The sequence below is a fragment of the Jatropha curcas genome, chromosome 1 (assembly GCF_041381405.1).
Source record: "Jatropha curcas cultivar XTBG-Jc1 chromosome 1, XTBG_Jcur_1.0, whole genome shotgun sequence".
In the NCBI taxonomy this organism is placed as follows: Eukaryota; Viridiplantae; Streptophyta; class Magnoliopsida; order Malpighiales; family Euphorbiaceae; genus Jatropha; species Jatropha curcas.
In genome coordinates this window covers 2,018,346-2,031,988 of record NC_143151.1, presented here as the reverse complement: position 1 = coordinate 2,031,988, position 13,643 = coordinate 2,018,346, and the positions used below count along the sequence as shown (strand labels likewise).

The following is a 13,643-nucleotide window of genomic DNA, read 5'->3' as shown; positions in this document are numbered from 1 at the left end:
TTCATTTTCACTTAGCCGTTGAACTTTGTTTACAAACACATATTTTTTTTAACTATACAATTAACAATTTACACAATGTTAAAACTTCAAACGGATATAATTGTTTATTATAATTTAATTATTTAATTATTTATTTATTTATTATAATTTACTAAATTATCCAAAAATATAATTATTTTTTTTTGTTATAAGGGACAATTTGAAAAACTACATAAATGAAAAATATGTATAAATATGATGAGTTGATTAATTTTTTTTTCACAACCAATTATATTCTATCTCTCCTCTTCTCTTCTTAATATTGCTTTATTTTCATACATCCAATTCTAAATTCCATTTAATTTCATATTCCATTTATTCATTTTCTATATTAGTGAGTTAGCAAAATTTGTAAATTTAATGTAATAACAGTTCTAAATTAATAGAAGTTTTTGTTTTAAAATTTTATAATAATTTATTTAGTTAATAAAATTTAAACATTTTAAAATTATTATTTATTCATGAATTCGAAATCAAAATCTTATTATTTTTTTAAAAATTTGCGTAATGCCGGAATTCAATCGGAACCGTAATTTGAACCGTCGGTTAGCCGGAACCGTGCTGAATCGTGCTAGAACTGGAACCGGAGGTTTAAGGACCGGTTCCGGTTCAAAATTTTAAACATCTCGAACCGGCGGTTCAATGAATCGAAACCGGCGGTTCAATAACCGGCCATGCCTAGTTACTCTACCGACGAGAAATTAAAAAGAGAAAGAAAATGGAGCAACCGTCTTCGCCAGGGACGAGCCCAGTCGATCACCGACGAGAAATTAAAAAGAGAAAGAAAATGGAGCAACCGTCTTCGCCAGGGACGAGCCCAGTCGATCTTAGAGGTTGTATCGAGGAGCTAATGAAGTTCACTCTCCATTCCCAAATTAATCAAACCTTGGAAGTCGATCTTGGCCTTTCCACTGAACTATGCTCTTACCTTCTCCAGCATAATCCACACGACAGCGTTTCCGGTAACAAATGAAGCACTGTAATTCACTCTTCTAGTTTTTTTTTTTTTTTTTTTTTTTTTTTTTTTTTTTTTTTTTTCTGTTTGGTTGCTGAGAAAACTCAAGAACTTTCTGGCCTTGGTTTTATTTGAATGGACTTGAGTCTTACGTATGGGGACTTGAAAGAATCTAAAATTGCTGGCTGTTTGGTTGCCGAGAATTTGTAGGAAAACAAGAGATACTTTTAGAAAAGGAATTAGAATAATTTCGAAGATTTTATCATTCTATTTTCTTTCTTTTGGTATTTTACATTATATTCTTGTAATTTTTGCATCTTCTAGGTGAAAATAGAAATCAGAAGTCAACTTCTTTTTTTCTTGTATTGTTTTAATTTTTTTCCTCCTTTAAACCTAATTCAAATAAGCTAAACTATTGTGAATGCTTTAGGACAAGTCCTTGTACATCCACTATACAAGCATCTAGCATCCACTTTGTATGAATATATAACCTCTGGAGAATTATGCGAAAGATCCAACAAAATGACATCATTGGATGAAGACAGTGACTTGAAAGAAAGAGGAAAATGGAATGAGTTGATTCTGGTTGAAGGAACAAATTTGCTAAATGTATGTTCTCTATGTTGTTAGTTGTTTTGCTGGGTTTTGGTATTTCTCTCAAGGATTTGTCAAATTATTCACTCAATTAAGTTTTATCATCATCATTATTATTATTGAATCTTATCAGATCTTGAAGACTGTGAACTTTGAGCTTCATGTTCAGGAGCCTTTCTTTACACAATTAAAAGGTACATTCGTGTTTGTGCCGAAGTTTCATTACCATATATAAATTTCATCTTTTATGCTGTTAAATTCTAGTCGATCGAAAGACTGTTACATTTATTTGGTTTTGCTTGTAGATGGCCTGAAAACAGTTGAAGGAAGGTGTGCTGTTGGTGATTATAATCGGTATAATTTATTGTTTGTTTTGCCCTTTTTTTTTTTTTTTTTTTTAATTTGGTTTCTTTTATGTCTTCTCAATCCTTTTTACTCTCTCGCACTTTGTTATTTTCCTCTCAGAATTGTATCAGGAGCATGGCTTCTCTTTAATAAATGTCTCATGCTTCAAGTTCAGGTGATAATACTTCCATTGAAACTTGTGATGCTTTCTTTTCACAACTTGGTTTTATACCAACTTCTCCATTAATTTGCAGGATGTTCACCGCTATGCTTCATTCTCTGAGATGTTGGAAGCAGAGAGCCTTGCAAAAGTCCTTCCTGGGGTAAAAACCATTGATGAAGGTAACAGCTCTAGATTTCTTTTTTCCCAAATAACTACTGCTGCCTATTTTTTGAAATTAATGCAAATTTATCAAATAAATTTTACACGTTTTAAATAATTCGTAATAGTTGGGGAAACCATTTCCATTAGTATCACAAGAAGGGTTTTAGTGATATGTAAACCAATGGAATGCTACATTTACAGGTGTTGAAGTTTACAGAAAGTTTTATGCAGAAGAGAAAGAGAGAGCTAACGGTGTCCTTGCTATTTGTGTTGCAAACTCAACTGCTCAACCCTACATTCCTCTGGCTAGAATACTCTCGGTGAGTCTTTTTATTGACCGCTCCATTAAGGCTGATAGGCACCATTGATTGAACTAATTGAGCTTATATTTTATAAAATATTAGTTTTTTGAGAAATTACTGAACCAATCAAATGCAATGCACCCTCACTCGCATACGTATGGGATCCAGCTTTCTTAATTCATGTGGATATTATGTTTTTTGTGAATCGAAAAAATTATGGATAAAACAATCCAAACTTAGCTGTGATGCTATTCTCATCAATTAATCAGATCAATAGTTGGAATTGCAAAATGTACTATCTGTTAACGCACGCAATGCATCCAGTAATTCCTCTTTAATGGGCTATGTTTTTGGCTGAGGCAAGGATATGACTAATGTTTGGAAATATCAAAGATGGAGCTGATTAAAAATGAGGAGAATCCAGTAGAAGAGTAATAGTGCTTGGTTACCATTTGCTCTTCTTTTCTTGAAATTGCTCAGTTATCTGGGCCTCAAAAAAGGTGTTTAGGGAAATTCAGAAAAATTGGGGAAAAACAAGCAACTCATGCTGAGGTCATGTAGAATTCCTTCAGACAATTGCAAATTTAATGAATGGTCAGGATGTTAGGGCAGGAATATAGTAAGTTAAATAAGAGGAATTTTAGGGTGTAGTGATGTGTGGGAGGATCCCAACTGCATGGTTGGTCAACAAAATATCCAATACTAAAAATTCATTTTAAAGTCTTAAGTGATGGAAGAGAAATATGACGAAGCCAAACTATACGTCCAAAAACATTTGAGAACCCTGATACTGGCTTAGAAATTTCAGCAAAAGACCTACAACCATTAAACTAAATCCAAATATTCACCCAATGGAGTTAGTCCAACTGATAAGGATGAGAGATTTCCTTCCTCATCAACCAAGGTTCATTGCATCTGGGGAGCGCTCTAGGAATAATATATTTGAATGCACCGTGCCTTTGTATGAGAGTGTGCCCTTAAGGTTGCCCCAAGAGGGGATTTAGTCTAAGTATAAGCTAGTTTGAGAGTCACCTGTATACAAGTACCAAAAAAAAATCCAAATATTGCAAGTATATCTGTTCTCAAACTGTTGGACCAGATGAACCATCAAATGCAATATGCAATGACTGGTTATGTTCATGTTGTTCAGTTGTTGGATTCCTAATTAGCTTTCTATTTGGCAAGAGTTCCTATTTGGTAACAGCATGTTTATTAAGATATAGAGTATCAGGAATGCATGGAGTCTCAACTCAGAATTTCAATACCCAGTATTCTTCTAGGTCATGAAACTGGATGTATAATTAGGTTAGGAATGCAACCCCACGGTTCCTTGTTTGGGTTGATCATCTTGAAGTGGATGCTTAAATATTTGATCTCCATCAACTATATGTAGCCAATGGTTGCCAAAAGGCAAAAGGGAGACAGACAGACCACTTTAAATTCTGGTACGAAGACTTTTATTGTTTATCATCATTGATATTCATCCTGACATAATTGGAGTTCATGCGTCAACAGTATGTGTGTGAATAGTGATAGTAATATACATTATTGTTAAGATTAGTATTATTATGCTGCTCATGTTTGTTGAAACGAAATAGTTCATACACTGTTTTTCCCATGCATTGCTTGAATCATAATTTTTATCTGGGATCTTCCATGTAAATAGTAATATTGTTTATGCTTTAAAGCTAATAATAATATGCTGAAGTGATCCTAATATGATTATATAAATATTCCAATCTAGGGATTGAGTTATAGAGGTGTTCAGTGCGTTTTGAGTCTCCAGCAGCTTCCTGGAAGGCTGGAACAGTGCCAGATGATTAGTAGATGATGCAAAATCAGCTAATATTCTTCACCTTGATTTATGATTTAAAGGGAAGCAATCGAGAAGCTGAAGTAACTCATTCAAGTTCCTCGATGGTCATATAAATTAATTGATGATTTGGAACAAGTACCACACAATCAGTGTATGATAATGACTTAGCAGTTTGATTTTCTGAGGTAGAAATGTCAAAGGGTTTGCTAGGTAATAATAACTGTTTTAATAGCTTTCAGTTGTTCTATTAGCTAATTAATTAGTTGTTACCTATTAGCTTTTAGTTAGTAGTCTGCCAAAATATTACATTTGTAAGTTATAACTGTACTTGAAGGTCAAACAGGAGAACCCGCCAAATGCTGTGGGCTTATCTTTATTTTTTTTATGGTTAATAATATTTACCAATTCGTAAATCGTTATTATTTCCTCTAAAAAAATCGTTATAGATCATTAAGTAAATTATATGCAGAATGATTAATTTATACATCTTTTTGTTTTATAATATAACAACTTAATAAATAAAGCATATTGTATTTTAAAATTTTAGTTAAAAAAATTTGAAGGGTGTAATTTCGAATATAATTGAATGATATGAAAATATAAAAATGTAAATTTCAAGAAATTAACTATGGAGTTCCTAAACTATAGAGAAACCAACACATGGATTCCTCTATAAAAAAATTTTTAAAAAAAAAGTGAGATTTTTTCTATTAACTATGTGAAAAGGACGGAAATAACCCTGCTTAAAAAAGTTTCACATCCCTAAATCATAGGGAAAGTAACACAGATTCCTAAATTATGATTCCGAATAAGGTCTTTTAATAGAGGTATCTATGAGTTACGTTTACTGTAATTTAAGGATCCTAAGATTATTTCATGAAAATGAAAGGACTTATGTTGGATTCAGGACTTGATATGTTTCCCCTAAAAATAAAAATATTGATTTTTTATTTATTAATAAGAAATATTAGCTATGTATTTTTTTAATCATGATAAATAAAAAACAGTAGTCCTTGAAATTGAAGCGTACTTTGAAAAGCAGTTATCAAAAAGGAAATATAGCAGAGCGAAACAAATGGAGCAACTCAAACTGAGCGACCGTATGGAAGAGCTACTGATGTTCACTCTACAGTCTCACATTAACCAAACCCTAGAAGTTGATTTGCCCCTCTCAAAGGACTTCTGTTCCAATCTCCTCAGAGACGAACCGAACGACTCTGTTTCACTCCCTGCCTCCTCTAATACCAGTAATTAATCATCTTCCATTAATGCTAAGCAGATAATATTTTTTTTCTTAATTTACATTTTCATTCGTTTTGAACTGACAAATAATTAGAGTCTCGCTTAATTATCATTTCACAAACAAAATGAACAAGTTTTTACTTGATTTCTTGTTTCTTATTCAAAATTTGCAGGTTCTTTCGGAGGAGTTCCTCAATATCCCTTATTCAAGCGTCTAGCTTTAGCTTTGTGTCAATCTATAATTTCTGGATCTTTTTGTAAGACATATAACAAGATAGGATTCTTTGAAGAAGATATTTGCCCAAAGCAAAAAGAAGAACAATGGAATAAGTTAATTATAGAAAAGGGTTTTGAATTAATGAATGTAAGTAGAGGAAAAGGATAAATTTTATATTGTGATTTATTTCTTGTACTTTTTGTTTGATAGTTTTTTATTTACAAATTATTGCATTTATCAGGTGTTGAAGGTTGCATTTTATGAACTTCATGTTCAGGAGCCCTTTTTCTCACAAATAAAAAGTATTGCCATTTGTTTTCTCTTTTATGAGTTCTTCTAACTTTGTGTCTACTGTCAAGTGACTAAAGATTAACTTTGAGTCTGTTACACATGGATTATTCATCTGGTCAAAGACTTATTCTTTAGTATTTGAATTGTTTGTCAGATGGTCTGAAAACAGTTGAAGGAAGGTGTGCTGGTGGCAAGTATAGCAGGTACTACTGCTTGTATATGCTTATATCTATAGCCTATAGGTTATGTGCTATATGCTTCCTTTTCCTATCATTTATTTATTCTTCATTTTGGTATATACGTATTTCATAATGCAAGAAGGATAATGTATAATGTATGTTGACATTGGAACCTTTCATATATGCAAGTTATCAGATCATCAATGCAAGGATTTTAAAGTTAAAATTGTCTGCATCTATTTTTTACTTTTTGGGAAATTGAAGCTGCACCTTCTGCTTTTCCATGATGTTACATCCTGATCATTCACTGTGCCTAAAACTATATGCTAGAAGGCTAACACATCATGCATTTTTATAGCTGTTAGAGCTTGATTTTGTCATGAGGGATGGGCTGAACACTAACTGAGGAGTGTGCTTTAGAGTTCTTTAATCTTATCAAACATTATCGCATATCTGCAGAAATGTTCAATTTGGCCTGTTAAAATAAATCATGAGCATTTTGCCTGCTTGTGTTACAGCCGAAACATTATTGTCCGTGTGCACATTCATGCATGATTTAGTGATCATTTGTTCTTCTCTTTTTGTTTGTAATTTCATCAATTTATTGGTTTCTTTTGTTTTCAGAATTGAGCCAGGAGCCATGGTTCTTTTAAACAAAAGTATAGTGCTTGAAGTTGAGGTTATACTGTGTTTATGCAATTTATTTGTTCTCCTATTTTTCAGTTGGCCATATGTAATTTCATCAATTCACAGGATGTTCGACGATATGCATCATTTTTGGAGATGTTGGAAGCAGAGAGTCCTTCAAAAGTCCTTCCTGGTGTTAAAACTATTGAAGAAGGTAAGATGAGACAAGTTGATGACTGGCTAAAGATATAGTTGTCCCGTAAATGTTGTGATGCTGTTGCACAAGAATTAAAACTTAAGATTTTTGTCTCAAGTCGGAAGTTATAGCTGAGGACTAGGGTATAGAGTAGAGGATTACAGTTTACGAAATTTTATGTACCACAAAGTGCCATATGCTTATAACAGTAAAATAAGGTGCACTTGGAATAATTTGCAGGCACTAAGAAGAAGAATGAGATAAGAAAATGGTAGAGACTAGCGATGAAGAAGATAAAAATGAAGAAACAAATTGCCATGTCCTGTAATAGGGAATGAAAGGATCTTGCCAAAGCTAGAATACTAGTATGATCAAATAATCAAATTATAGTCCTTAAAGTAATCCAATGCATCCGTAGAATTCAAATTTTTGGTACCCTTAGGTCCAATAGCTTGAGATTGTGAAGCTAAACTTATGTGGATATTAACTTGCTAGAGTCAGATTTAAAATATTCTAGAAAGCTTAAATGGGCCTAGAAAAGGGAAAAAAAAAAGATTCAAAATGAGCTAGCAAGACAATTTGATGTTTTGAGCTCTACGAGAAAATTATCCATCTTAGAATAACAAAGGGCTCTTCTTTTATACCTTGAGATGTTACTTGCCTTGGTCAACTTGTATTGTAGCAGCTATTGTCAGGTTTTAAACATATAGAAGCCGATTCTATTCTTATGTTAAATGTATGTGGATTAATACTACAATTAGAGAGTTTGTTTTAAAGCCATGAATAGTTGGTTCTGTAATTCTTCTCTCCTTTTATTTATTTGTCTTCTGTTCTCTTTTTGTTTTTTCTCGTTTTGTCTCTGCAAATGCGTTGAGAAAGAAACCTTTTTCTTTCTCATCAACAACTTCTCCATTTATTCTTGCACTCAATTCTCTTAGAATAAGTTTTCAACAGTCTCATTTCCGTTTTTGAAACTCAGGTCTACTGAATTTGAATTCCTTTCCCACCACTTATTACCTTGCTTGCATCAAACAAACTTTTAATTCTGCAGTTTTCATATATCAAAGAAAAAAACAAAATAGTTGGAGAATTGGGTATGAAAAGTTTTTTGAAAGATGTTATAAATATTCTAATAAGTTAAAAGACGAGTAAAATATCATTGATGGTGATGAACTCCAGAATTGTAAGGTTGTATTGTTAATTTCAGGTGTAAAACTTTATAGGAACTTCTACACAGAAGAGAGGGAAATGCCAAATGGTGTTCTCGCAATTTCTCTATCAAAATTCTCTCCTCAGCCATATCTGTATTTGGCTAATATATTGTCTGTGAGTTGCTTACTGAACTGTTAAGTGATTTGTATGTTTCAAAATGTAGGAAATTAAGTTCTTATGCTGGTGCTAATATGATGAGGTGTTAATCATGTGGATCAAATATGTGTCAGACTCGGAGAACTGGAATGCTGGACTTTGATGTAATTCTGGATACAGTACAGCAGGAAAATAATAAATAAATGATGATGTGTAAAAAGAATACAACTGCTGTTTACATTAACCCCATCTACAAAAAATGCCATGAAAAAAGGCAATCTATGCTAAAGTATCTTAGCTACTTTAATCTTTTGATCCAGGAATTGAGTTACGATGGTGTTCAAAGTCTTCTGGGCCTTGCACATACTGCTGGAACAGTTCCAGATGCCCTTCCTCCAGCAAGATCAACACTTCTCTCTTCCTTCACTCTTCCATATAGGCCAAATGCAAGATTGCTGCATGCAATGAATTTCTTCTGACCTTTGGCTATGTCAAAGAGAGATATTTTTGAATATATGTTCTGTAAATATGAATACTCTGTTTTCTTGTCTTTAGGTCAAAGTTAGTTCCTTGACTCATGGAGCAAGGGCATTGGCAAAGCATGCTGAAAGGAGTAGCAATAAATATTGGGGTATTCTTAGTGGAAATGGTGAGTTTCTGATGCAAAGCATGTTGAATTTGGTCCTTGAGCCAACGACCTATTCTTTACTGTACACCTATTGATTGTATGTGCAGTGTCTTATGTATGTTGTTCTTTGCTGTTGTGAAATGCTTTATATCACTTTCGTACTTCTATTGACATGGGAAAAAAAAATTAAAAAGAAGAAGAGGAAGGAATTGAGAAGAATAAGAGTTCTTTCTAATTTACTTTCTAAAGCCTATTTCACTTCTCTCCTTTTCTCTTTCTTCATTCTCTTTCTCTCACATTGTTCTCCCCCATCCCCTCCCCCCTCTCTTTTTCAGTATATATAGACTTGAAAACAATACTGTTTCTCAAAATAATTTATGTAACCAGAAGTGCCAAGTTAGCAACTCAGACTTGATGGTATATCATCCCATCTTCTAATCATGGTACTTGGACTGCATGAACCAATCAGTTAACACTTCCCCTCTAGTGCTTGACTATGGTCTCCATGCTATGACCTTAAGAACCAAGGGTTCCAGCAATGGCTTGATTGCCCCTATCAGTGCTACAGCATCTATTCAACTTGCCATCACTTCAAGCATCACCAGTTCCTCAACATCACCATCACTGGCTGTCATTTCCACCAAGATGGTGCTTATTTCTAACACAACTTATAGTTTCTTTAATTCTCAAATCCTTGAAAAAGCTTAGCTCAAATCATGATGGCAAAAAAGTTGCCACCAATTCTGCTCTATCAATATGAAGGAGCTTAAGTGGCTTATTCTGGTGCTTTTTCTTTCTACTTCTATCCCCTTTTCATTGATGCAGTATTGAATCGGTATAGGTTGTCTTTCTATAGCTACAGTATACCTCAATTTTGATCAAAGCTAAAGCCTGAATTCTTTTGTTTGCATTTGGAACATGGAATTTTGAAATGAAAAGAATGTCCTTCTAAGTGCTTTAAACCTAGTTTTGTCAGATTTTGAAAAAGAAGTCAACATATTTTTAATATGAGCTCTCAATTTTATATTTAATAACATATTATTATTATTATTATTATTATTATTTTTATCATCATCATCATCATTTTACCCTTCCAGATACTAATAAAAATAGGCTTGCAATGAATGTCATCAATCGTTTGATAGCTGCTTGTTGCTGGTCAAATGTGCATATCGTTCCACCACATGGGGCTGTCTTTGAGATAAGGGTGGCTGATGGTTATGGGGCACGGTGGTCTAAAGATGGAACTAAGGTAAATTAGCATATTAATATGCATGCTTGTATAGTAACAAAAGACAGCTTGCATTGATGTTTAACAGAAATCTGAACACACTATGCAACACTGCCATTTTAGAAACATATCGATACAGTTATCTTTTCTTCAAATAGAAATATCTGAACATGAAAATGTTAAGTTTGTTTTCTTCCTTGCAAATTAGCCTTCTGTTATATTTTTCACAATTACTTCCAGTTCCATGCATGGCATATGCAGTCATGAAATTTTCATTACCTTACCATGTCCGCTTCTCTATCAGAGATTGACTTTTCAAGCAAAAAGTATTATAACAGCAAAACATGAAAGCCATAAGAAATTTTTCTTTCTTGTTTCCCAAGTCTACTATCAAATAGGAACCCCTACATTATTCCAATTCTTGTCAAAATCAACTAGAAATTTGGAAAAGAAAATTCAACAAATAAATCCCCTAGTAGTTGACCTCAATCTGTGTTTTTGTGTTGTTTCAGTTCATTGGATTTCTTGAGCCATACATGGAAGATGGTTACTCAAGAGGGTGGAAACATTAAGTTGCTTGTGGAGGCATTCCCAATATCCTCGATCAATATGGGTATCTTTCTTTCCTCAATAATTGGTTCTCCTTGCACCCCCTCCACCTCAGCCATTATCTTCTCTTTTTTCATATTTTATCACTTGCAGACTGTCCTTCCTTCTCCATTTACTCAAAGAAGGAACTACTTCTATGTATGGTGGTGCTCAATCCTGTCAGTTGGTATTTTTATGATATTGAGCAGGCTTTATAACATAAGCTAAATTTTCTGTCAGTGGTCAGTCTTTTTGGTTTGAAATTTGGGTGTGCTTGTTGATACAATATAATGATTGAGCTGGATTTTAAGACTAGAAGTTTTCATGGCCTAGATGGAAAGTTAACATAAATCCTGCGTTTGAAATTCTTTGAATATTTACATTTTTGCTGTTCTTGATAATGTGCACGCTAATTTGGTTCTGTGTATGTGCTAATGTGCATGTCTTATTTGTTTGGATATTCTTGTTGGATTGTTTTGCTAGGTTGTGATTTCGAGACACATGAATCACACAACACATGCATTTTGGTTAATGATTTGCGGAAGGAAATATAGAGTGTGGAACTTTTTAATTAAATGTCAATGCTTGGATATATTCCTAATTGTTGGTTCAGTGTCAGTGCCCACCATGGATTGGGTTCTTTTTAGGTAACAAGTAGTATCCAAGCTACACTCTCATGATATCACTAGCAGCATTACCTGCAAGATTAATTACCACATCTCTGTCACTGACACTGACTTCTACCTCTTGTTAGAACTACCTTGACACGTGGCACTTGTCACCACCACCACAACACTACATCACATTTTTCACCAATTTCTACACAAGTTCTTCTTCACCTTCAGCTATCCTGAAGTTGTGTATGATGTTTGAGCTCCAACTGACTAATTTGGAGTGTTTGGTAAATCCAGTAATTTGAGCAGTGTTTCAAAATTTAACAGTCGGTGGTTTGAAATTACAATTGAAATTCTAAAAGCTAGAACCATTGGCTAAAAGCTAACCACAACTGTTGAACCGAACAGACCCGAAGTTTGACATGCACCTTAGACAAAATACTTTTGAAACCATCCCCACCTAAAAAGGGTACAGGGATATGGCTTGAGAAACATTTACTGCTATATATCCTGTGCAATAGCTTAAAAAGTTATGTTAAGATTCAGAGACTGGTTAGCTATGGAAAATGTGTAACGGAGTGAACTGATACACTACAAGTTTCATGTGCAGTGAAATGATTGTCGATGATGAACAAACAATCGATGATGCTGATGATGAAAGGGTTAGTAAATGTCACTTCATTTCGCAGTTCCAAATTCATAATTTTGTTGGACACTTCATCACAGACCTTTTCATATGGATTTACATGCAACAAGATTTGCATCCTATTATTGATTATTGCAGAAACTGATCAGCTTTGATACTGTCGGGTAGTTGGACATTATGACAAGAGCTGAGTGAACCATCATTGTCAACTCCCCCCTTAATCAACATTTAGTGTATGTAACTATCTCCTGTACTTTTATGTTCAAATTTTAAAAAGGATTTTGTGATGGATACAACTTACACCAGCTAATGACATCTGCTCATGTTTGTTACTTCTCTAAAATTATTTGAATGAATTTGCCATAATATACAATATTCCCCCTATATTTTCAGAAATATATAGTTTTGTCGCTATCTTTTGTCTGTATATCCTTCTATCAATTTTTTAATTTTTTTTGTTAATAAATTATTATTTTGTCTTTATATTTATTAACTATTTGTCATTGTATATTACAAAAATTATGGTGCAGCGGAGGCAAAGTCATGTATAAGGATATTTGCTATAATCAATCTTAGATATGCACTGGGCTACAGCCAAGTCCGCTCGGATTTGCTCCTGTGTAAAACCATCTCATAGTCCCAATAGTCTCTTGCTAATTTAAGGTTTGCCCTTCTTTATATACTTCACTTCTACCTTGTGCTTAGCCGATGTGGGATTCGCCTACAGTGTGACATAGTGATTTAAATAATTATTTACTATTGTGTTTATTTTTCACAATTTCCACTTGAGTATAAATTTCAAATTTCAGCACTAGGTGTCTAGGAATACACCCGTTTGATATTTAGATAAAAGTTTTTCCAATATTGATAACTTCATATTTTGAATTTTTATTAATCTTGCAAGTAAAAATTCGTTTACAAATACAGTTGACTTGTGTTGATCTAACAACAATTAGGCTCCATTTGTTTTTAGAAAATATTCTACCTTTGGAAAATATTTTCTATTTGTCAAATAATTTATTTTTCATTGTTTGTTTGCAATATTGAAAATTAATTAAAAAAATATTAAAATATTTAACTTATGAGACCATAAAAATATTTATAATTATAAAGATTTATTTTAAAAATTTTATTATTAAATATGAGAAAAATATTAAAAATGGTAAATTATGAGCCGCCGGTGATGAACGGTAACTAGTGATAGTGGCTACCGGTAATTAATAAATTAAAAAATATACATTAATAAAGTTATAATAAGTTTGTGAACGTTTGGAAAATGTTTTCTTCTCTTGAAAATGGGGAGTTATTTTCCTTCAAAATGACTTAGTTTTTCTGCATATTATTTTACGAAAACAAATAATTTTTGTTACCGATTCCAGTGACGCTGTTTACTCCTGCTCCGTTAAACAAACCTGGTAGGGTTAAGCCATCAAAGGAAGAGAGAAACCCAGCAATAAGATATGTAGGAAGGGCCTCAGATTTTGTTAAAACAAAAAATAC

At 33.1% G+C, this 13,643-nt stretch overlaps 2 protein-coding genes across 8 annotated transcripts; both read left to right on the top strand.

Moving 5' to 3' along the window:
• Positions 1-727: 727 nt before the first annotated feature.
• On the top strand, positions 728-4,789 carry LOC110008869 (uncharacterized). Of its 2 annotated transcripts, none has more exons than XM_089718563.1 (8): positions 728-1,001; positions 1,425-1,603; positions 1,722-1,782; positions 1,894-1,942; positions 2,054-2,108; positions 2,188-2,275; positions 2,460-2,578; positions 4,305-4,789. In XM_089718563.1, exons 1-8 carry the CDS (start codon positions 758-760, stop codon positions 4,389-4,391), a joined length of 882 nt encoding a protein of 293 aa, XP_089574689.1. In that variant the 5' UTR covers positions 728-757; the 3' UTR covers positions 4,392-4,789. The 2 variants fall into 2 exon arrangements, with proteins under 2 accessions (XP_089574689.1, XP_089574694.1); XM_089718568.1 differs by having other exon boundaries at positions 878-1,018.
• Positions 4,790-5,389: 600 nt separating this feature from the next.
• Positions 5,390-12,921, top strand: LOC105628461 (uncharacterized). 6 transcript variants are annotated; one of them, XM_037640581.2, is made up of 14 exons: positions 5,390-5,623; positions 5,792-5,982; positions 6,077-6,137; positions 6,281-6,329; positions 6,930-6,984; positions 7,059-7,146; positions 8,336-8,454; positions 8,757-8,882; positions 8,992-9,085; positions 10,210-10,316; positions 10,808-10,908; positions 12,108-12,159; positions 12,282-12,376; positions 12,674-12,921. In XM_037640581.2, exons 1-11 carry the CDS (start codon positions 5,452-5,454, stop codon positions 10,865-10,867), a joined length of 1,122 nt encoding a protein of 373 aa, XP_037496509.1. In that variant the 5' UTR covers positions 5,390-5,451; the 3' UTR covers positions 10,868-10,908; positions 12,108-12,159; positions 12,282-12,376; positions 12,674-12,921. The 6 variants fall into 6 exon arrangements, with proteins under 6 accessions (XP_037496509.1, XP_089574685.1, XP_037496503.1 ...); XM_037640575.2 differs by having other exon boundaries at positions 5,391-5,623; positions 10,162-10,316; XM_037640576.2 differs by having other exon boundaries at positions 5,391-5,623; positions 10,162-10,316; positions 12,096-12,159.
• The last annotated feature ends 722 nt before the right edge of the window (positions 12,922-13,643 follow it).

Bases quoted from the DNA above. Each gene is read 5' to 3' on its own strand.
- LOC110008869 (XM_089718563.1), top strand. From the start codon at position 758: ATGGAGCAACCGTCTTCGCCAGGGACGAGCCCAGTCGATCACCGACGA. The intron at 1,604-1,721 runs GTATGTTCTCTA...GAATCTTATCAG, and splicing joins AAGGAACAAATTTGCTAAAT to ATCTTGAAGACTGTGAACTT. The intron at 2,109-2,187 runs GTGATAATACTT...ATTAATTTGCAG, and splicing joins GTCTCATGCTTCAAGTTCAG to GATGTTCACCGCTATGCTTC.
- LOC105628461 (XM_037640575.2), top strand. From the start codon at position 5,452: ATGGAGCAACTCAAACTGAGCGACCGTATGGAAGAGCTACTGATGTTC. The intron at 5,983-6,076 runs GTAAGTAGAGGA...TGCATTTATCAG, and splicing joins AGGGTTTTGAATTAATGAAT to GTGTTGAAGGTTGCATTTTA. The intron at 9,086-10,161 runs GTGAGTTTCTGA...TTACCCTTCCAG, and splicing joins GGGTATTCTTAGTGGAAATG to ATACTAATAAAAATAGGCTT.